Genomic DNA, 24643 nt, shown 5'->3' on the forward strand with positions numbered 1-24643 from the left:
GGATGTCTATGTGATGCTTTCAAACAGGTAGCTCGCTTCTGTGCGCGAGAGCAGAGGACTACAGCAACAAGGTAAAAGGAAATATGCTACTTTATTAGTTGTAATGTTTTTTAATTATTATTATTATTGTCTATATCAACTGTCTATTTTGTATTTTTTTTACTATTAATATAAAAAGAATTTCACAGTACCTCAAAAACACATTACATGTCTCTTTGAGTATTGGTGCTTACTCCGTTACCTGCTACAGTGGTCCCAAAAGTATATACACTATGTTACACTTAAAAATATGTGAATATCATTGCAGTAGATTCCCTAGCGACCACTCATAGCAATGCACTAAAAACACTGCGAACACTTTAGCATCTGCATAGCAATGTCTTCAGAACATCCTAGCATCAAGTTTTGCATCGCTCAAATTTTCTTCAGAAAATGTCAAAATCTAGTAATGTTTATGTTTTGGTGACATTGTTAAACATGATTAAATGTACTTTATTGTGGCATAATTTATGCACGTTTTCGGTTGCTTAAAATGTGCTTCATGTTGTAACAGCTAAATTAAATGGCTTTAATCAAGGCAAAAATAGTATATAATCAAACTAACTATCTTAGGTTATGCTAATAAAAGTAATTTTTAAGGGTCAGATCAGGTAGAAATAGATCCTTAAAGTAATAGTTCACCCAAAAATGAAATGAAATTCGGCCATCATTTACTCACCATCATATTTTTCAAACCCACATCACTTTCTTTCTTCTGTGCAACACAAATGGGGATAGTTAGCCTAAGTAACCATTTAATTTCACTGTATGAAAAAAAGATGCTAAGAGAAGTAGATGGTAACTGATGCTATAGCGCCTCCCATTGTGCCTAACATCTCCTTTTGTGTTTACCTGAACAAAGTCAGATGTGTTTGGAACAATATGAGGGTGGCTGGATAATGACAGAATTGGGTAAACAACCCCTTTAAGGTAACAGCTGCATAGTTTTACTTTTTATACTGTAGTCAAAGCACTGAGCCTTAACATAGTGGTTGGTTTAACATGGCTAGTTGGATGCCAACCAGAATTTGCATATTTAGACAGCTATGAAAAACATCATCACTTCCTCTATATTGTCATGTTCCCTTTCGATTCAGTGCACTCGACATTGCTGTAAGCACTATGGAGAGTGTCCTTCTCCACGACCTTACTGAAACCCTTATATGATCACGCAAGTCCTCTGATTGGCAATGGTCTCTGAGCCCCACCCCTTCAGGCACGCAGTTAGCCTATATAAGCAGGCTTACTGAGAGACTTACCGCTCCCTTGTGTTCTGAAATATTTCATGTTATTACTGTCCTTACAGTTCCATAATAGCAAAATCTGAACATTATTCCAAACTTTTGTCCGCCAGTGTACATACAATATAGAGCCGCTTGCGTGATATGTGTCTTTTTAAAGATGTCGTTCCGCAAGTGTTCCCTATGGGAAAGCACATCCTGCCACCTGATGAGCATGAGAGATGTGTTCACTGCCTGGGCCCACTCACAAGTAGATCTCATGGAGGCAGACTGCCCTCACTGCAAGAGCATGAATCTCCGGACGTTGCGCTCTAGGATTGACCTCGTTCTGAGGGAAGATTCTGCCTCTCATGCCCTCCCACTGCCTCTTCTGTGTTAGGTCCAGAGGGACCACATGAGGAGGTCTGGCGGGGCAGTGAAGTTGAGCTGGAAGAATTAGAGGAGGACCTCATGCTGGCGCCCTGCGTGCCCCCCGCACTTCCAATCTAACGTCCTCATCTGTGCAATATCCACGTGATGAGCTCCAGCCCTCTATTGGAGTGCACGTAATGTTTGGTGGCTCTGATGATGGGAATGATGCTGTGTTACTCACAGCTTCAGGTGAGTGGCCATGGAGGATGTTGCCACCCCTTCCCCCAGCGAGGGTGAATAATGTGCACATGCCACAAACAAGGAGCTACTTTGCATCCTTGCGAGGGCCATGTCAACTGACATCTGCCTTGCCTGGAAGAGCAGTGGGCCAAGCTGCTTCAGCACTCCACAGCATGTGCTCCAGATTTTTCAAGCTAAGCTCCTCAAACATATGGATGAGCAAGGCCCCAATCCAGAAGAGTGCCACACTGCAATAGATTTGGCACTGTGATCCATGAAAGCTACCGCTCAGACCATCGGCAAAGCAATGAGCAACCTGGTGGATCTGGACCGGCATATTTGGCTAACTCTCACAGAGGTGCTTGATGCAGAGAAAGCCTCCCGCCTTGAGACCCAGGTGTGGCTTGATGGTCTCTTTGGCAACACTGTGAAAGGCTTTTCAGAACGCTTCATCGCACTGCAAAAGCAGCCTCAAGCGATGAAACACTTTCTGTCAAAGAGAAGTAGCGCTTCCCCTTTCCCGGCATGCTTCCAATCTAATTCCAGTCAGTACCTGGCAAATAATCCATCTCTCTCTGCCACAGCACAGCAAAAGCTACTTCTGAGCCATCTGTGAAGCCACGCAAACTGTGGCCCAAGTGTAAGCAACCGCTGTCTCAGGGCGAAAAATGTGCTGATGGAAAAACCTTGGCCAGACAGCAGAAATGTTCCTGACATGCCCAGCTCTGTGAAGAGGAGCCCAGAGCTTGCTGTCATTTACAGCCCAGTGCCGAAGAAGGCTTGATTCGAGGCACACAGTGTTTCTCCCCTCTTCCCCAATAATGTTAATCAGGAACCTGAATCTCAGAAAAAGGGCCATTTCCTCAACACGTATCATCCGCCCCACAATTTATGCTCAACCTCTTCCCTATGTGGCGCTCTATCTCCTATAGCGAGTGAATCAATAAGCCAGCTGTCCCGCTGCATGAACGCATGGTAAGCCCTCACTGGCTTATCAGACTGGGTGTTAAAAACGATCAAGCATGGTTATATGATTCAGTTTGTATGCCAGCCATCTCGCTTCACTGGTGTTGCAATCTGTGGTTGCCATCATACCGTTAGGTCTGTTACACGAGACCTCTCCACTGGCTAAAGCGACATGCTCCATATCACGGCTGGAGCCTTGGGTGCATGCGCATCACGTTGACTTTCTGCTGCCTGGCTGCTCTAGCATCATGGACAATACCGGCATTCTACCAACATGGTGTTATGCTGGGTCAAATTTCAGAAGAAAATTGGTGAACACAGATGCACCCAACACAGGTTGGGGCACGGTGTGCGATGGACACCCAACGTTTGGCACCTGGACAGGTCTTTCTAGCTTTGAGAGATTTTTATTCTGACATTTTGAATTACCACGTTATGATTCATTTTGACAACACAACAGTATCGGCATACATAAATCGCCAGGATCGCCACAATTAATGAGCATGACAGAATGCCTCCTCCATTGGATCAGGTTTTCAGAGATGATAGAAATATTAGACGGACCTCCATGGGAAACACCGCTGAGGAGAGACCTTCTCTCTGAAACACAAGGCACAATTTGGCATCCCCAGCCAGAGCTGTGGAACCTACATATGTGTCCCCTGAACGGAGCACATCGGACAAGCCAGAATTGGCTCAGTTGGTGATGAACACTATTTTACAGGCTAGAGCACCATTCACAAGACGCTTCTATGCACTTAAATGGGCGTGTTTTCAAATTGGTGCTCTTCATGTGGTAAAGACCCGGTGAACCATCACATTGCTGAGATTTTGACATTGCTTCAAGAGCGGCTGGACACTGGTCTTACACTGTCAACGCTCAAGGTTTATGTAGCGACTATTTCAGCATGCCATGCCCTGGTGTCCTTACAGGACATATGTTTGGCAGAAGGAAGGTCCTCACAAAACAAATTTGTGAGATTTTATTACCTGGACGTGGCATCCATCTCCTCACAAGTCCTCTCTGTATAGAGCGCTTCTTACATTCAATTGGGTGAGCCCAATTCCATATTGTGGGTGGGCTACCGACTGTAATCAACACAGCCACCTAATTGTATGCTGTTGAAATTGTGTCTGAGCACCCATTTATATAGGCCACCCCTGCATGCCTGAAGGGGTGGGGCTCAGACACCATTGCCAATCAGAGGATTGGCGTGATTGTGCAGTATAAAGGTTTCAGCAAGTTCGTGAAGAAGGACACTCTCCATAGTGCTCACAGCAATGTCTCGTTCCCTTCATCTCAGGGAACCAAGGTTACATGTGTAACTGGAGATGTTTTTCTGTGGAAGTGCACTTGTGGCATTTCATTTATATTACACATCAAAAAGTAATTTTCTTCATCAGTATTTGAAAGAACATTTTAGAAGCAAAACTGCATAAGACATTAAGACTTGTTTTCAGAGAATATATTTTGAATTAAATTAATATTCCAGGTTACAATATGTGTGTCAATGCCAATCACTACGAATATTAATTTTGACTTGTCCCTTGTTTTGTTTTTTTTTTTTTTTTATGGAAAAATCCAGGTTAAAGTTAAGTGAATGGAGCTAATCCATAAAATACTCACCGTTTAAAAAGTAAAGCCACAAGACGTAAACAATATGCATGTTAATATGATTTTAGTGTGATAAACTCACTAACATTTTCTGTGTTAAGTTAAATGCAATTTTAAAACTTAATTGACTTGACAACTGTATCCCCTAAAATGACTGTAAAAACGATGATGTAAACAACTTTACAGCTCAAATAATACACATGTTTGAACAGAAGAATTTATGTTAATGCTTTTATGACATTATAAGCTTCACATTTCTGCCTTTAAACCCTCCAAACATTTGCCCCATTCACCTCCATTGTAAGTACCTCACTGTAACCTTGATTTTTGCTAAATTTATATTTTGAAAAGTCAAAATACATTTTTGTGGTAATGAACATTATCCCACAAATGCTGTTGATTAAGCTGTATTGAACCCAGAACACAAAATGTTGTTTTAAGCATAAATCTAACAGCATTTTAGTGAGATTCATGCTTAACACAAGTAAAGAAATAAAACAATTTGCCAATAAAGGTAAGAAACAAACTTTTCAAAGTAAATTAATTTGTTTGCAGTGCAGAGGAAATAATGTTAATTAGCCTACTGTCATTAACCAGATACATGAATTTAAATCGGTTCACTGTTTGGCCATACAATTTTAGTACCCATCTAAATCAGAAAGAGGCAGAGGTCCAAACATGCAGGCTAAGCTGGACACATTCATGCCTGTGCTGCAGCTCACTGGAGCATCAGGCAAAAATAGCGCGCGCGCACACACACACACACACACACACACACACACACACACACACACACACACACACACACACACACAGCAATAGCAGCCGGAGAACCGCAAGAAGCCATCTCCTTAAATGGTCAAAGCTCCCAGAAGTCACAGAGAGGCTGGTGCGAGGGGAAAAAAAGACAGGGAGAGGAAAATAGAGAATGCTAAAGATTGTGGGTCTTTGACGAAACATAACAACAACAAAAATACAAAAGGGAGCTTTGATGGAAGTTGTGGGCTGTTGATTGAGCATCATTCATCCTTGTTGGCCAATCAGGTAGAGTTTGAGCAGGTTTTCTTCTTTGCATGGATTGAGATGTTCTCATGAGACCAAGAACTCGCAGCAGAGTCAAGTACTTTAAGGGATTTACACGAAATGGTGTCCAGGGAGGGGTGACGTAGGTTTCGAGTATGAAATGTGTTGACTTTTCGAAATCATGCAGTTTGAAAACTCACAGGAATGTATTCGAGTCAGGAATAAATCACAGTTAGATGTTGTTGTGAAGCGGTTTTCTCACAAACGATTGTGATAATGAAGTAGCCTTTAGTAGTCCATGCTTTTCTGTAAAGTATAAAAATAACCAGCTGCCTTGACCTAGTTGACCTTTATGGCTGGTGTGATTTTAATGATGCTCACCTGTTCCATAAATGTTCCCGCGAATTCCTGCTACAATTCCCCCCAAAGTATTTAGCCACACTTAATGTAGGAATGTCAAAGCACTAGATAGCAAATACTAAACTAGGTGGCATTTATTTTAAAGATAGTTAGCCCAGTTTAGCAGGGTGCGCAAGAGACAGACACAGTAGGTGTGGCGTCAAGCCTCGGAGAGGCATTTATTGGAAACAATAATAAATGTACACATTTCCAAAAGGGTAATAGTGTCCAAGGGGGAATTGTGTTCATAATACAGGGGGAATCTGGCATGCTCGCGTTGAACTGGCTCGAGGGAGTGTCCAAAGGATAGCCCAGACACGGGCTGGGTCAGTCAGCCGCTCACGCTCCCCTCGAAGGTCCAGAGCGCGAGGAGCGGCGGCATCACTGTCTTCACAGGCCCGCGGCAAGCGCGAGGGGAAGGCGGCCAGGCATCTAGCCCGTCTGCGGCGACTCATCAACGGGTCCGGCGACACACCATCCCGTCCTGCTCCGAACCCTCCCAGTCCTGGTCATGAGAGGACGCCGTGTGTGCCCATATGGAGATTTGAAGCCGACTCCCCGAGAAGAGGTGCGCTCTGCGTTTTAGTGATGAAGCATTATTCACATCAGGTGTGCTTCATTCACCGTTGACTTAACAAAGCTTATTAATTAGGCACCTCTTCTCCGCCCAACCTGGCTGAAGGGCGGCCCTAAGAGGCGGGGCCACGATGACGAGCCGGAGGGGCGGATCATTCCGCCAAACCCCAGCACACTTTGCAGGCAAAACATTTCACTAAAATAAGTTTTTAGGTTTTAAATGTTAATAAATATACTATTATACAAAATTAGGACAAAACAGGATTTGGATACGTTTTGTATATAAAATATTAACATTTCCATATTTTATGTGATTAACTGCATCTGTAGTTACTCTGTTAGGACACCTGTGTGAACTTGAAGAGAACTGACTTGCATCTACAAAAAAAAAAACAACAAAAAAAACTTTGAAACCAGTTGGTTGGAAGTAATTGCAAAAAAATGGCTCAGAAAAGGTTAGTTCTGAGAAAGATAACATTGTTTGTTTGCAGTTGCCAATTGGTTTGATATTGTGTCATCTAACGCAGTGACATTCATACGTTTTAAAGTGTGGTTTAAGGATTCAAATACAGTTTGGGGTTGTGACATCTTTTACAGTAAATAAATAACAACCACTTCCTTGGTGTGTCACACAACCTAACTTAAAAAAAAAATCTGGCACACTGTATCTGTCTTACATAACAAATAAAGGAAGGATGGGGGGTCGGGAGGCCCGAGCATTCACTTTCTCATGAAGCTGCGTCAGAGGTTTTGCCATGAGGTAACACTGTGAAATAATTGGAGACCCAGAGGGACCTTGCACCAATATGACATTCAGTCCTCTCCAGATTTATATAGACTTGAGCTCTTCTTAGTAATGGCAGCCAAAGGCCACCTAAAAATTGCTCTGGTCAATGAGATGACCATCCACATTGACCAGAAAGAGAGCAAGAAAGAGGGGGAGTATCGAACGAGAAAAATCACAAGCATAGACTCATTGCCAGCAAGAAATTATCAGGGTGATTGGATTGCACTGCAATATTCATTCATGTGTCATGCTCAGCGGGGGAACGTGCTGCAGAACTCCTGCTGTCTGGCCTCCCTGCTGCTGAAATCAAGTCATTTGCAGAGCATCTCATGAACATTATGTGACTTTGGTGACAATTTTGTAAAAGGATTATTACGTGGCTTACACTCCTTACACATGTAGCGGTAATTCTGAGGTGAAATGTCCAAAAAGTGGTGGTAAAATCGAGTAGCATTTTCTCCCAAACATTTGAGGTTTTAAGGCTAATGGTTTCGTTTAAATTAACAAAACATACCTCCCCTACCCTAAACCTAAACTTAACTGATAGTGCATAAAAAGCAAATGTGAGATGAAAAACACAAGTGCTGAAACGAACACATAATTCTTTGCTGCTTCTACGACACTTTCGACTCGCATGTCGACTTGCATGCACTTCAGGACTCGGATCTCGGTCCTTTATATCGCAAGTGCAACATTCTATCAGTTGAGCTGCTCGAACAAGCTTGTAAATGTAGTTAACTGAATGCAAATGTTAAAATGCATCACCTTACAAGTCATGCGCTATAGTAAATGTGTTTTGATGCCATTTGACTCGGGCCTGAGGTCCGAGTGTTTGCTGTGTGCATTTTCCATTTCCCTTTTTGATCTCTAACTAGTAGCACCTAATCAAAATTTCAATAATAATAATAATAAAAAGAATAATACTAAAGCAAATAGTTGTTCTAAAATTGATGTCCACATATATGTACAGCAGAACTAAGTTGTGAAATTTTAAATAACACCAAGCTATAAAAAGTCAGATTTTTTTAAATCAAATTGTTTATTATGTTTTCAGGATTGTTGGTTGTTCATGTTTTTCAGATGTAACCGATATTAAATCAGAAATTAGCATATTTCATTCGTATTTAAAGGAATGGCCAGCATCATCCAATCACTGCCAACCATGTTAAAATTAAATTATACATTATAAATTCTGAATCTATGTACTTATTACTATTTGTCCCATGTCTTTGGAGTGGTCCAAACATCATCTGCAGCCTGAAACTGAACTGAACTGAGTGAATGCTCTATGCTGCATAGAGAGCTATAGGATGTTCCCTTGCTCTCTGTTTAATGAACAAGTTAACCTCCAGTGTGGTGTCTGTCTGCACTAGTGCACTGGTCTCAGAACAGTTCAAAATGCACCTTATTTTCATCCTAACTCAATATAAAGCCTCTGAATGCAACATTTGTAGTCTTTTGGATGAGCCCTATTTTTTTCAACGTGATAACAATGCACAGTAAATATAGTATTTCTATGGGGAAAAAATGTCCTAAAGTACACATTAGTGTACATTGTGTTTAGCAGTGTGGCGGTTCGCGATAACTCGCTCAAATTTAAAAAATGGCATATCAGATGAAACAATAGACTCTGAACATGTACATTGAAATTTGAGTGAAAAGATGAATGTTTTCAATGTAAAAACTTCATTAGATTTCAAACCAGGTGTAGTTTTGTTGGCATTTCTCCCAAAGACAATCTCTGCTGTGATCAGCTTCATGTTGTTTGATCACATGACTCACAGCACACTTCACTGTGCATTGAAAGTTTAACCGTTTACTCACAGCCCATAGTCTTCTAAACTGAGATCGGTTGGTTTAAATTAATTTAAATTATGCATTGCATATAGCGAAGCCAAAATACAACATGCATCCATGTGTATCCACCCAAAGTTTGCTCAAAAATAGTATAGCACTGTGCAAGGAAAAGTGTAAAAATTAAGTGTTTATGAGCTGAAAATCTGCCCTTTTGCTTGTGATTTATGCAAGGAAATAAAAGTCCTTGTTGTTTTAGCCTTCTAGTGTTAATTTCAATGGGCCACATAGAAATCTTTTAGCAAAAATGTACGGATCGTAACGTGATTCTATGAGCCCGGGTAGCATCTGCAGGAAAAAAAGATCACAAATGAAATCTTGCAATTGGTTCTTCTACACAGTAATGAGGAAATGGGAGAGCAGTTGGAGACTTTTGCTGAAGTCTGATTCTATTTAGATTTGTCATATTCCCTGTTGTCTTTTGTTTTTGTACTTTTATGTTGAAATTCTTGTTTAGTTCCTGTTTCCTGTTAGTTTTGTAGTTTTATTCCTTGATTGGTTCTCCCTGATTATTTCTCATGCCCTGATTGTTTCCCCAGGTGTTCCTCGTTTCCTTGTTTGTTCCCTTGTGTATTTAAGCCCTTGGTTTCCCTGTTTCCTGTGTCAGTTCTTGCATGTATGAATGTGCTGTGCCGGGTTCCTTTTGCGGTTCCTTTTGCGGTTCCTTTTGCGGTTCCTTTTGCGGTTCCTTTTGCGGTTCCTTTTGCGGTTCCTTTTGCGGTTCCTTTTGCGGTTCCTTTTGCGGTTCCTTTTGCGGTTCCTTTTGCGGTTCCTTTTGCTCTGAGATAACTTGTTTGTTTTTCAGTTTAATAAAGCTGCGTTTAGATCCTCATTCCTTGCCTGCCTCGTCACAAGATTTTTCACCTGAGATCAAGAACCCCGTCATTTCAAATGTTTCATCTCCAGATTTTTAGGAGAGATCTCAACAATGTCTCAAGCTGTGCTCAAATTTGCTAATATACCTAAGTCTGCAATCAAACGTCAGCGATTTCAATATAAACATTTCTCATCAAATGTTATAGCTCTGTAGTCTTACTGTATGTACAGCAGTTGTCTCATTTGATTCTAGTTTATTTCTTCTCAGGAATTTTTGTGAGAAACATCTGAGACAATGTTGATGCTTAACTGACATATCAGAGATCTCCATGAGACATATGTAAGGTTACTAGTGTAATTAACGAACAGGAGACTTTAACCTCATGCTGTCTAGGAGAAACAATTAAGATATTAAAGAGACCTCATTTGTGATTTTCTTTTCTACTGCTGCACTATTGGCATTGTTTTTACAACATTGATGGGCTATGAAACTCAATTCATGTTAACACTTCCCATACGTGTCTTTTAACAGAATATGCTACTAATCCCATAACTTAAAAAGGAAATAATGTCTGGGTGTTTTTATATCATTGTCCCTAGTGATAGCCTCAGTGTGTTTCACAAAACATGACTCAAACAAGCCAATTAAATTCATGCAAATATAAAGAGCTGTTAGATGATGCACTGAGATTTGACAAGTCTTGTGTAGAAGGTCGAGGAGATTGTTTTGATACTGTGTCTTTAACATCATTATCTCTTCCGCTCAGCCAATAGGAACTCTTTCAGTCAAAGGGAAATCCTTTCGATATCATCACTTTTAAATGTCAGATTATTTGAGTGTTGACCTTTTCTGATGAGATATCAAACCTACAATAACACAAAGACATATTGGTCTTTCCAGGGCTTTATCTACTCTTAAAATCATCTTTAAAGATGTGTGTGTTGTGTATTTTTCTTTAAGGTCAGCAAAAACTCATTGATGAAACCTTCTTAGGTCCAGATTCTGGTTCACCATCATTGTTCAGCTGAATCGTGCTGGTATCTGCAGGTAATATCTAAATTATATCTTTAAATAATGTTCTCATCTTAAATCCATTTAAAGAAATTAAATACAAGTTAAATACAATTTCAAGTCAAAATAAAATGAAAGTTGATCCTATTTACTTTCATAACCCTCATTCCTGGTCTCATTGTGCATGATTTTATCAATGCATGTTATTTCAAAGATTTTGTTTTTTTATCTTTGAAATTTCTTGATCAAAATTGAACAAATTTCTCTGAAGTGCCTTTCCTTTTCAACTGATGTCACAGGCTGCATGAGGGTTAATCAACTGCCAAATAGATATTTGTTTGGCATTGTTTAACTTACTGTTGTAAGTCATGCAGTCTTTCATAAATCTTGCAAATTGTTAACGCAGTAATGTAATACTGGTTAATGTATGGCGAAGGTAATGGTAGTTCTATCAGGAAGACTCGCAGACTTGAGTAAAGTTTTAGATAACATTTATTTGATGAATATGAAATATGAAATGTCTCTCTTTGACGTAAGCCCCGTCTGGTGGTCCGAAGAAGTTGTACTTGGAACCGTCATATCCTGCCGGAGATAGGAGGCAGGGGTGAGGAGCCTACCCCGGTGCAGGACGGGACTCAACCTGTGGTGGTGGGGTGGTGGAGGTTGCCGTGTTAGCACACTGAAACAGCAATGTGATAGATTGTGAGCAGACTTATAAAGCAATTTATACATGTGATTGGCCAGGAGTTACCTAGCTAATGGTGCGATGATGTACAGCTGCTAGTCTTTCAGCTAGAACTACGCTGCGCTTACACTTATAGCAAATAATTATAGATTTAAAAAAGTGTTACCATTGGAATGAAAACTATGAGCCAGTGTCGTTTCGAGAGGGGCAAACTCACATTCAGGTTTGGGTCCATTGTGGTATTATTCAGTTTATCCATAATAACATGTAAGCATGAGACAGTTGGGATGGAATTGCTTATCAACTTTGTCTGTAAGCTATTTCCAATCTTTAAGCTCATGTCATGACAACTTTTACTGTTCAAAGTACAAAAAGTTTTAGCTGATGAATTAATGTAGCTATAGGCCTATGTGCTTTAACAAAAAAATCTAAACTGCATGTGTCCGCCTCTATACCTATTTGGAAAAGCTGAGTGCTAGGCCTGTTGTAAGTTTATTACGTAACCACATTTTTTGTTCTTTTGCACAATTTAAGGAACACTTCAACCTTTAGTTGCATTTAACCCAGAATATTCTTTTATTAAATACTTTCCTGATATCTATTTTTCATCCAAATAAGCGTCTTTTTGTGAGTTCAGTTGCAATGAGAGAGACATATCTTTTTTTTTTAATTGGTTCCTCTTCATTAGACCCTCCACCAGTTGGGCTGATTAGCCATCAGACTCTTGTTTTGAACTGTATTGAGAGTAAGTCTGCCACCCCTCACAGACCCGTACCGGAGCCTTTTCTCGGCCCAGCCTGTGAGCAGTTCACACCACATCACACATAGGAGAATGTAGAGGGGTAAGTGTTTACATTCTTTGCCTTCTTACAGGACAAGGCTTGTGTGTGTTTATGTTAAATCCTCACACAAAGACGATCCAGCATGAGGTGAGACTGTGCAGAATCTCCACAGTTTATATTGTCATCCAGCATGTCCCTTATAAATCACATTGACTCAGAAATGGTACATGTAAAAACCCTTTTAATGTGCACTGAAAGTCCCACCTGTCAAATTTGAACAAGGACACATTTTTCTTGGGTAATGCAATAGGAAATGTCTTTCCGCTATAACAGACTAATACTAATTGTATATATATATGCTACACATTCATAATTGGTGCTTGCAAAATACCCATAGGCTTATATTGAAGGAGGGACCCAAGCCATATCTAGGGACTTTATGGTGGGCTCTTTTGATTTGTCAGTAAGCAATAACCTAGCAACCTCCTAGCTACCACTCAGAACACCCTAGCATTGGGGCAGTTACTTTTGCATGTGCAAGTTCAACTCACATTTATTTGGAAAATGTACACACTGGCGGCCATAAGTTTGGAATTAGGTACAGATTTTGCTGTTTCAGAAGGAAATTGGTACTTTAATTCACCAAAGTGGCATTCAGCTGATCCCAAAATGTCAGACATTACTGATGTAAAGAAACAGCACCATCATTATTTGAAAAATAAAAGTCATTTTTGATCAAATCTACACATTCCTCATTTCCAGCAGCCATCACACCAACACCTTATCCTTGAGTAATCATGCTTAATTGCTAATTTATTACTAGAAAATCACTTGCCAAAATCAAACAGTGATGAAAGCTAGTTGGTTTGTTAAATGAAGCTTAACTTTTTGTTTAATGTCAATATTATGTCAAAAATGGCAAAAAGTACAGCTTTCTCTAGAAACTCGTCAGTCAATCATCGTTGTGAGGAATGAAGGCTATACAATACTTGAAATTGGCAAAAAACTGAAGATTTCAAACGTGTACACTACAGTCTTCAAAGACAAAGGACAACTGGCTCTAACAAGGACAGAAAGAGATGTGGAAGGCCAGATGTACAACTAAACAAGAGGATAAGTACATCAGAGTCTCTAGTTTGAGAAATAGACGCCTCACATGTCCTCAGCTGACAGCTTCATTGAATTCTACCCGCTCAACACCAGTTTCATGTACAACAGTAAAGAGAAGACTCAGGGGTGCCGGCCTTATGGGAAAAATTGCAAAGAAAAAGCCACTTTTGAAACAGAAAATAAGAAAAGAAAAGCCTCCTGCCCGAGAGTGGGCAAAGAAACATTGGACAACAGATAACTGGAAATGAGTGTTATGGATCTTAACCCTATTAAGGTTTTGTGGGATCAGCTAGACTGTACGGTGCGTGAGAAGTGCCCGACAAGACAGCCACATCTATGGCAAGTGCTACAGGACGCGTGGGGTGGGCACCTGAGTATCTGGCCAAACTGATAGCTAGAATGTCAAGGATCTGCAAAGCTGTCATTGTTGCACGTGGAGGATTTTTTTGATGAGAACTCTTTGAAGTAGTTTAAGAAGTTAGTAATTTTTCATGTTATTAATGTCCTGACTGTACATTGTGATCAGTTGAATGCCACTTTGGTGAATAAAAGTTCCAATTTCTTCCCATAAGATCAGAATCTGTACATTATTACAGAATTTTGGCTGCCAGTGTACATCTATTTGTATTGTATTGATATGCAGTATTTTAATTATTGTGTTGTATTGTTCTGTTTTACAGTATGGTAGATTCTCTCAAGTGACGCTTTGTGTAAACTTCCCATTTTTTTCCATTTAGGTCAGATCTGTCAACAAGCAATGAGAGCTTCTTATCAAAGTCAAATGGCAGTGGAAGGACCTTAGCTGCAAACGAGGAAACTTTTAGGAGAAGTCCAAATAAAGAGGACACCAGGCATCCAGAACCTGGGAAACAAAACACTATAGGACAAACAGAAAGTTCTGTAAAGAGCCAAAGCAGGAATTTGGAGTATATTGGAAGGACTGAGACCTTAAAACTTTTGTATGAAGAACGGCCCTTCACATCAGAGAGCGGTTGGGATAACCATGCATCCGATTAATCAGCGGGAAGCCAAGTAGAATCAGAGGATACTGGGAAAGTGTCAAGAGTCAGGTTGCAGTGGGAGGAGTCAAGAGGAATCTGAGCACAGTGGAAAGAGTCAAACAGGGACAGGGAACAGAGAGAATCCAGAGGAACCAAAAACAAGTAACTCAGATACACCAAAGTGTCCAAGCCTCTGATCTCTCCAACACTCCAAGGGTGAGTTATGTCCATGATCAAACAGTTTTTTGAACCATGTCATTGTGTATGATAGTGATTCCCTGTTCACAAAGATCTCATCTGGAATATATGGTATTTGTTGATGAAATAATAATTTACTCCTGATTAATGCTATTGAAAAACTCTAATAACTACTCAAATAAAAACAGACCTGAGACCAATGCCATCACGTGGTGTCCCTGTGTACATGCCTAAGCCACACCAAAAGGTCCACCAACTGCCATTCTCCATACGTTATGTGTTATTGATGGGCCGATAGCGGTCACAGAACACTCTCAACGGCAGACGATCGCCACTTCTGCACATGCCCCAACTGTACAACTTTATACAGTTGAAACAGCACCATTATGATTTGATTAATTAATGATGCACACATATTTTTAAATGCAGGTGAATGGCAGCGATTGCTCATTAGAGGTCTTTGAATGGTAACAAAGTCTTGTCTAAAAGTTTAAAAAGTTTGATGTTTATGTATTGGTGGAAGTTCCAGAACGGATAAAATCACTATGAGTGGTTGCTAGACAGTTGTTACAGTGTTTTAGATGATTCCTAGTTAGTTACTAAGCAGTTGCCAATATGTTCTGAGTGGTCACTAAGGGGTTAGAATTGGTTGCTAGGGTGTTTTGGGTGGCTGCTAGACAGATAGGATGGATATGGATGGATGTTTTACAGTTTTGATACTTTGTTGTTCACTATGGAAAAACCATATATCTGATCAGTTCAAAAAATAAATCATACTAAGTTTATGTATTGGTGGAAGTTCCAGAACGGATAAAATCGCTATGAGTGGTTGCTAGACAGTTGTTACAGTGTTTTAGATGATTCATAGTTAGTTACTAAGCAGTTGCCAATATGTTCTGAGTGATCACTAAGGGGTTAGAATTGGTTGCTATACAGTTGCTAGGGTGTTTTGGGTGGCTGCTAGACAGATAGGATGGATATGGATGGATGTTTTACAGTTTTGATACTTTGTTGTTCACTGAAAAAAAACATATGTCTGATCAGTTCAAAAAATAAATCATACTAAGTCAGAACAGCCTGAAAGACTTTTACCGAGGCCCAAAAATTTGTCAATATTTGGTATTTTTTGTATTTTTCTGTGAGGCTGATTTAGTTTCTTAAAGGAATAGTTTCATGCCAGATGTTCATGTCCTTCTTTCTTCTGCAGAACACAAAGATGTTTAGAAGAATATCTCAGCTATGTCGGTCCATACAATGCAAGTGAAAGGTGGGCAGAACTTTGAAGCTCCAAAAAGAATATAAAGCATGAAAGTAATCTCCAGTGGTTTAATCTATGTCTTCTTAATCAATGCAATCACTTTGGGTGAGAAACAGGTCAATATTTAAATCCTTATTTTACTATAAATCTACACTATCACTTCAGATCAATCAGAATGTGGAGAATTATAAGAAAGCATTACTTTATACTATTGCTCTATTTTTCACCCACACCTATCATATCGCTTCTGAAGATATGGATTTAACCACTGGTGTCTTATGGATTACCTTTATGCTGCCTTTATATACTTTTTGGACTTTCAAGGTTCTTGCTACCATTCACTTGACTTTTATGGACCTACAGAGCTGAGATATTCTTCTTAAAACCTTCATTTGTGTTCTGCACATATGGGATGGCATGAGGGTGAGTAAATGATGAGAGAATTAACATTTTTATGTGAACCATCCCTTTTTAGCAATGACAGGCTGAGAGTCACCTGCTTTCATGTTAGGGCCCATCTGAGAAATATAAATGACCAATCAAAGTTCGTTTTGTTTATACGTTCCATCTGTATTTTTACCATGTACCATTCAAAACCATGATATGAATATAGTATATCATTTAGCACCATGGTATTACCATCTGTGGACCATGGTACCACCACAGCATATTTGTAAGGGACTGCACAATTTCCATATACATGTACTAGACTGTATGTTATGTGTGTTTGTTCTCTATACAGGACCAAGAGGACACTTCTGATACATGCCAATCCATAGATTCACAGGGTGAACATACTTCTCTAAAGAAAGCTCATAGTGTTGCAACAACAATAGTCTGTCAGCCCTTTAATCTTCCCCCACACGCTCTCTGCCCCCTCTCACCCCTGCCATGCCCACCCTACCTGAGGAAGAGGAGGACTCTCCAGAAGAGCTCGAGAGTACGTCCAGCTCACCCTCCACTGTGAGTCAATCTATATCTTTTAGATTGGGCAAAGGTCCAGTTTTACTTTAAGAAATGTATAACAAGAGTAATTTGACACTCTAAAGCTGTGTGGTATAACATTTTTTGTCTTTATGTCTTGTCGTAGACTCACCCTGACTGATGCATGCATGTTCTCCAATACATTCTGAGGTGGAGTTTTGCGATAGGCAAACCAAATTCGAATTGGGGCTGTGTGTTGTTTACCAAACACCAATTTACCAATTAATTCACCAATTGTTTGATCTTTTTCCATTGGACAAAATTCCGATCTAGCTTTTTAGAAGTTTTTATAGGAATTTAAGATTCGGATATCATCCAAACCAATTTTTTATGGCAAATTTTAGAATATGAATACATATATGTATATATGTATATATATATATATATATATATATATATATATATATATATATACACACACTGATCAGCCACAACATTAAAACCACCTGCCTAATATTGTGTAGGTCCCCCTCATGCCACCAAAACTGCACCAACCCGCATCTCAGAGTAGCTTTCTGAGATATTATTCCTTCTCACCACAATTTTACGGAGCGGTTATCTGAGTTACCGTAGACTTTGTCAGTTCGAACCAGTCTGGCCATTCTCCGTTGACTTCTCTCATCTATTTCTGTCCACAGATCTGCCATTCTCTGGATGTTTTTTGTTTTTGTCACCATTCTGAGTAAATTCTAGAGAATGTTCTTTGTTGAAAATGCCAGGAGATCAACAGTTACAGAAATACTCAAACCAGCCCGTCTGGCACCAACAATCATCCATGCGATTATCTAATCAGCCAATCATGTGGCAGCAGTGCAGAGCATAAAATCACACAGATATGGGTCAGGAACTTCAGTTAGTGTTCACATCAACCATCAAAATGGGGGAAAAAATGTGATCTCAAACCACTCCATGATTGTTGGTGCCAGGTGGGCTGATTTGTGTATTTCTGTAACTGCTGATCTCCTGGGATTTTCAAGCACAACAATCTCTAGAATTTACTCAGAATGGTGCCAAAAACAAAAAAAAGTTCTGCTCTTAACTGCTTTTAAGTTTACTAATATGTGTTTCTTATGTACACTATACACTCATAGTTACAGAAAACATCTAAGTTTACAGTGAGTCCAAAAAAAGGGGTGGGGAAACAGATGAGCACATATTTCTGAATTAACTGAACATGGACATTTAGCAAAGTATTTGAGCTCTGCTGAATAAACAACATGTGATGCAAAATTAAAAGCCTAAGCCTCAGTACTCTCCAAGAATGTGGCCCAAATATTGCAGCTAACCAGTGAAGCAAACTTGTGTTTCTTTTACAGTATGCACCAGTTGAAAGCAAGGTGGTAACTGTAACCATGACTCCACCAGCCATTGTACTTCAAAGACAAGTCAGCAAGCAGGAGCCCTGTCCTCTAGATAAATCAAGGTGTCTGAGATCCATTGAAGTACATTCCAAACAAATAGCAAACTTTTAAATGAGTCCTTAAAATTAAATTGATTATAAATTCAAGATTTATACGATTTATAATAAAGTTAATTATTAAATGAACAGTTCACCCAAAAATAAGGATTCATTTACTCACCCTGATGTTGTTTAAAATCCGTATGACTGTGTTTCTTTTCACTTTCAGTTTAGCCGAATGTTAATCTGTTCAATTATGTTGAGAATGTTTCCTTATAATGTTTGTTTTTAATGTGTGTCAGACCACATAGCCCCAGACATCGCCTCTCCCGAAACTCTGCATCCTTGAATCCAATCACCACATTGGGTATGTTCAACTACATCCTTAAATGTTTCCACATACTGTTTTGAAATACAGTGGGTCCAGAAGTATGAGACCACTAGTGGAAATATGAGTAAATGTATTTGTGACAGGGCGGAGGGTGGGGCGGGGCCGGGCCGGGTCGTGATGCTACACACCCAGCCCCTAATCAGGCTAATTAGCCCTCGAGTGGGATAAAGGCCGACTGGAGACGGCAGTGCGACAGAGAGAGAGATTTACGGGCAGCTGCCCGACCCCTGTGTGTGTGTTTGTCTTTTGGTTTATTATTAAATATTATTTATATTATCAAGCCGGTTCTCACCTCCTCCTTCCCCTTTTATCCCTTTACAGTATTCCACTACGGTTACAATTTAAATAGTTTGTCATCAGAATACAGTTACTTTCAGAAAGTATTTTGATTACTGAAGATATTACTTTGCATTTTATTGTCATTTGTTTCATTTTATATTTGGTCTAATTAGTTGGAAAAGATTTATGCTTATAAATGAAGCGATCTGAGGAGAGTTTGAACAACAGGTATAGTGAAACACTTTCCTTATGATTCGTGACATTCATATGAGCAGACAGAGTGCCTTTTATATTGTTATGACTGAAAAGGAGGCGCCTTTGATGATCTATAGCAACAACAAAAAAATTATTCAGCTAGAAGAATAAAGGATGCTTATATGAGAAATACTAACCAATGTAGCCTGTAGCATCATATAGAAAGCTACAAATAATAGATTTGTATTATCAGAATCCACAAACGATCGAAGATGTTGTTGTGTAAACTATGTGGAAGTTTGGAACATCAGAAATAGTTGCCATGTGAAGATTAAGCATTATGTCAAGGTAAAATGAAATTTCCAGCCATTAGATGCATTTGTTACCAGTCGCAATTATATTTTATAAGGAATTCTGTCTTTTTTTCCCCTCTAGTGAGACTTTCTTCCAGCTAAAAAAAAACAAATAAATCCTTAAAATAAATGTACTTGAGAAGCTTAAGGGGGTTGTGGTGGGATTGCCGTATATTACAACCGTGCTTAGTTTGTGTGTGTTTGTGTTTAAGATAATGAGGGACACATGATCGATCTGGTCAAGGATCAACTTCCTGAGCTGCAGTTATCTGTAGAGGACCGTCAGATGAATCTAGAGCTTCTAGAGGAGGCCAAGAAAGTCAGCGATCGCTTCCTGCAACGTAGGGGCAGGCGATCCACCTGCAGTCTTACTGAGTCTCCTACAGGTACAACAGCAATCCTACTATCTGCTATCTATCTAAGACTAGTTCAACTAGACCTATCTTTAGCAAACATCACTGTTGCTATCACTTATTATTATTATGTATCTGCCCAAAACTTTGTCGCATAACTTAAGCACTTTGGAAGTTTGTACTATAAACATGAATGATACCTGAAATCATGTGGCTTTTTGAGTAGAGATGTGTTATTACTGTTCTAAGAAAACAGACTTCTCCCAGGGGACAGACAAAGAGGCCCATAAACTTGCATTAAAAGAGAAAACCAAGCTATCTAGGGAACAATATCATAGAAGGAAGGGCTCTTAAGCAACACTCTAGCAGACACCCAGAACAACCTAGAAATAACCTAGCAACGCTATACCAACCAAATTGTATTTATGTATTAACAACCAAGAAACATTTCTTGTAGCGATAAATGTTATTGTTTTTGGTGGGATCTTGAAATGTTTATTTCAGAAGCAGCTTGTTGTTTAAGCACTTGCAACTTCCTTGCTTATCAGACTGTAACATCGTGTCAATGTCTTCCTGTATACTACACGCACACTACAGCATACTGACCTGAGCGTATTCACAGCTTGTTGTTAGAGATAAAGAGAAGAGATATCCAACGTTCTAAACAGTGATGTTTTATACATGTCCAAAAATGGATAACAATGCATTTCGGTAGCAGCCCTCACGCCGAACCCAACGCCATGCTCCTCCCCCATCCCATCCAGAAGCAGTTCACTCTCTGCACTGCTAGGTACAGTACCATGCTGTCTGATTTCAGTCACAAGTTTGCCTGCAGAGTTTTTATTATTATTATTTTTACTGAATGGTTTTACTGTTTTGGTCCACCAGGTCCTGAGGTCACCACAACTCCTCCTGCAAGTCCCAAATTCCCCCACACAACTCAGGTGAGTGACATTAAATAATATATCTGGTTGGCTGGTCTTAGCTGGTCTCCCAGCTTGAACAGGCTGGTCAGGCCAGCTTGTTTTAGAGGGGTTTTGGGCACTTTTTAGCTGGTCTGGCTGGAGACCAACTAGACCAGCTTGCCAGAGTGGGAGACCATCTTAAACCAGCTAAGACCAGCAAACCATCTTAAGCGGGCAGTACAGTTTATACAAACTCTACAATATGCTGCATGAAAAATATGAAAAAGAGAATTAGTGGAAATAAATTTTGTTTGTGTATGTGGTTAGCGTTTGGAGGTGCCTTCAACCCATGACCATGGGGACACAAGTAAACTAGAACAGCAGGTTTGTATAACAGCCCTTAAAATACCTTTTTCCTTTGTTTCTCATTTCGATCCTTCCTCTTCCAAGCACTAAAGCCAAAAGCAATGAATGGCCATACATTGCAGTGATTTCACAGATGATTCTTGGGCACAATGTGTAGCAGAATGACTAAAACACCCTTAAATGTGGAAAGATAAATGTAACATATGGGCTTGAGTTGCTTATTGCTTTTATAAAGCAGCGATAACAGCAATATGATAAAAGACAACAATGAACAGTTACATTTATTCATCAACATAATCAAAATAGTAGCTAATAATAACCGAAGTTCAGCCATGCAACTCTATGTGGCGAAAGCTGACAGGTTCTTAGACTTGTTATCTGTTGCAGTCGACTCACATGTGACATGTTAAGCCAATCAGCTCGCATGGTGTAAGCTGATTGGTCCTCTGACTTGTTATCAGGTAGCCAATCAACTTGCGTCTCACTCTCTTTCTCTAACATTTTAATGGCTCAGTTTTGCACATAAGCTGGTTTCTCTGCAGTGCACTGCGATAGCTTTTTCTCTGAAACCCACTTCCACCCCAGCTTATGCATGCCTAGATCTTCTATCTGAACTGTTTGCAATGTTTATTTGTACAGCAGCATGTAAAACATTTTCGATGCAGCATGTCTTGTATTGTGTCTAATTGTGCAACAGCATGTCCACATGCTAACTCGGTATGCATGTGTAATTTCTAGCTGTAGCAAGTCTCTGTACTTGCTCTACAGCAGCAGCAGCAGCATAGCAGATCTAGTCCGCCAAGACCACTATCAATATGTCTTCCCCACATTCACATGCTAATTCTGTCTTGACTGAAATATAGTTCTTTAGTTTAACTAGGTTTTTTACAGTTGCCAAGCAACTTAGTAATGTGCTGCATTAATATGGAATTTAATTAATGTGCAATCACAGGCATGTGCGATCACAAGTGCGTGCGTCAGCTTTTATAATGCCTTCAAACAGATCTGTCTGTATTTAAGGGGCATTCTCTGCCATTAAAAACAGCTGAAAGAGTCTCTTTGTGTTGCTGGTTTGAAGTAGGTGATGTATCAGATCACAGATGCACAACTAATAAAAATGCACATTTTTGATATCTGGAATTTGGTTGGAAATTGCCTCTTGTGGCAGTGTTCATTTCAGAGATCTGTAATGTGGTTGTAACTAGTAAGAATGCCCTTAAGGAGAGGTCGACCGATAGTGGATTTTGCTGATGATTAGTCAAGTTTGTGAAAAAGGCTGATAACTGATTAATCAATAGACATATAGGCTACAAGAGTCCAAAATAAATAAGATAACAGTTGCAGTTAATTGTTAAAAGCAAAATCCCAATAGTAATCAGAACGAAAAGAAGCTTTGGTGCATAATGTGGGACTTTTAACTGTAAACAATTCCAAAACACAAGGGGCTCTTTTAAGGAGACTTGGCTTAATATTGTATTAATATTACCAGGGGTTATTTTTACAGGGCGTTTTAAAGTCGCCACGGAAAAGTGCAGTCCGGAATAGGTGTGGAAAAATTGCTGACATAACCAATTCGCACTGGATAAAAATGCCTGAGAATCTCTGGTAATTGTTACATTACCCCACGTACACATATAAAACTAATCCCGTCCAAATAGGGCATTAGATATAGATTTAAATATACTGTAGCAAATCCCCATGAGATGTCAATGATTACCTCTAGAGACTGCTGTTATACTGTTAAATGTAGAATACTCTTGGGCCGGCCACAGAAAAACATGGAAGAATAAAAAAAAAATTGATTTTTGCTGATAAGTGATATTTCCAAAATGCAACTATCGGCACCGATTAATCTGTAAAGCCGATATAACGGTCTACCTCTCCTTTTAAGATATCTTTAATTACACTTCAATTTAATTACATCTGCAATCCATTTTCAGATATCTAAAATTAACATTGCCACAAGTGAAAACCAAATTCCAGATATCAGAAATTAGCATTTTTACAAGTTCATTAGTAATTCAGTTGTTTATGTCAGGTATGGGCATTTGCACTACTAACAATGTTATTTATTTATTTAATTATTTTAATATTCTCCCCTTTGCTCCCCAATTTGGTATGCCGATTCCCAACGCGCTTTAAGCCCTCGTGGTGGCGTAGTGACTCGCCTCAATCTGGGTGGCGGAGGACGAATCTCAGTTGCCTCCGCGTCTGAGACCTTCAATCCGCGCATCTTATCATGTGGCTTGTTGAGCGCGTTACCATGGAGACATAGCGTGTGTGGAGGCTTCACACTGTTCTCTGCAGCATCCACACACAACATACCACACGCCCCACTGAGAGCGAGAACCACATTATAGCGACCACGAGGAGGTTACCCCATGTGACTCTACACTCCCTAGCAACCGGGCCAATTTGGTTGCTTAGGAGACCTGGCTGGAGTCACTCAACACGCCCTGGATTCGAACTTGCGACTCCAGGTGTGGTAGTCAGCGTCTTTACTCGCTGAGCTACCCAGGCCCCCAGTAACAATGTTATTGATGTCACAAATTATATTTTTTGACTAGTAAGGAGAACAAAGCTGATATGATTCTTCTGATATGATTCATATATTTGGGACTCCCAAATATAATTCAAATACAGATATCATTAACTGTAATTGTGTTTTGAACTGGACTGGATGACAGATCATTATTCAATTCTTCTAGTAAAAATACATTCACAGAAATCAGTCACAATTTATTTTCTATAGTTGAAATTCCATTTTTGATATCAAGAATGGGTATATCTGCGAGTATTAACGTCATATTGAAATGAAGAATTAACGTTTTTACTAGTGCAAATTTTAAACCTAATTACTGATGTTAAAAATGATAATTTTCTCTAGTAGTAATTCCATGGTTGACATCAAGAATTAGCATTTTAACTAGTGAAATTGAATTAGTTATCAACTGCTCTCTTGTTCCTGGACTTTCTCAGAGCTTTACGAGACTCGTAGAGTGGATGCCCAGTGACAAGCGAAAGGTGTCCTCTGGTACTTTAAGCCAGCGCTATGCCACCGCTGTACCAGCCAGAGAGCCCACTGTGGTTCAGAAGGAGAACCCAGTCCATCAGGGAAAGAACTCTGAACACGCAGCCCAGAAAAAAGAGGAGACTCCTGGCCGTGGCATCAATCAACCGCCAGCTACAGGGGTAGCCAAACCCGTCCCCCGGCCACCCACTCAGCAAGCCCCATGTACGGCCGAAATCAAAACAATAGGAGCTTTCCCACCTCTAATGAGAGCCGTTTCCTGGGACACAGTGGGCTCCATGAACATGAAGAATGCAGCTCCCAAAGAAGAGGAGTGTTTCTCATTCCCTGACAATTCAAGGGAGTCGATATTTAAGTCCCCCGGGTACAAGGACTTCCCTGTGCTACCCGGGAACGTTCAGAAACTGTCCAAATTGCGTGAGGTAATCCTTTGT

At 39.9% G+C, this 24643-nt stretch overlaps 1 protein-coding gene across 12 annotated transcripts in view; it reads left to right on the forward strand.

Moving 5' to 3' along the window:
- Nucleotides 1–24643, forward strand: part of LOC127660145 (inositol 1,4,5-triphosphate receptor associated 1-like) — a 42511-nt gene continuing 17868 nt past the window's right edge. For 2 of the 12 annotated variants that reach the window (XM_052150315.1, XM_052150307.1), the window contains exons 1-10: nt 11596–12446; nt 14234–14713; nt 16696–16916; nt 18254–18360; nt 18639–18703; nt 19767–19940; nt 20623–20697; nt 20796–20851; nt 21140–21196; nt 24158–24631. In XM_052150315.1, coding sequence (XP_052006275.1) covers nt 16845–16916; nt 18254–18360; nt 18639–18703; nt 19767–19940; nt 20623–20697; nt 20796–20851; nt 21140–21196; nt 24158–24631 — 1080 coding nt within the window. In that variant the 5' untranslated portion in view covers nt 11596–12446; nt 14234–14713; nt 16696–16844. Of the gene's footprint in view, nt 72–5328; nt 5497–10868; nt 10956–11484; nt 14714–16695; nt 16917–18253; nt 18361–18638; nt 18704–19766; nt 19941–20622; nt 20698–20795; nt 20852–21139; nt 21197–24157; nt 24632–24643 lie in introns of those variants that run through there. The other 10 variants (XM_052150331.1, XM_052150299.1, XM_052150290.1 and 7 more) reach the window with 9 other exon arrangements.

The sequence above is a fragment of the Xyrauchen texanus genome, chromosome 2 (genome assembly GCF_025860055.1).
Source record: "Xyrauchen texanus isolate HMW12.3.18 chromosome 2, RBS_HiC_50CHRs, whole genome shotgun sequence".
NCBI classification, from domain to species: domain Eukaryota; kingdom Metazoa; phylum Chordata; class Actinopteri; order Cypriniformes; family Catostomidae; genus Xyrauchen; species Xyrauchen texanus.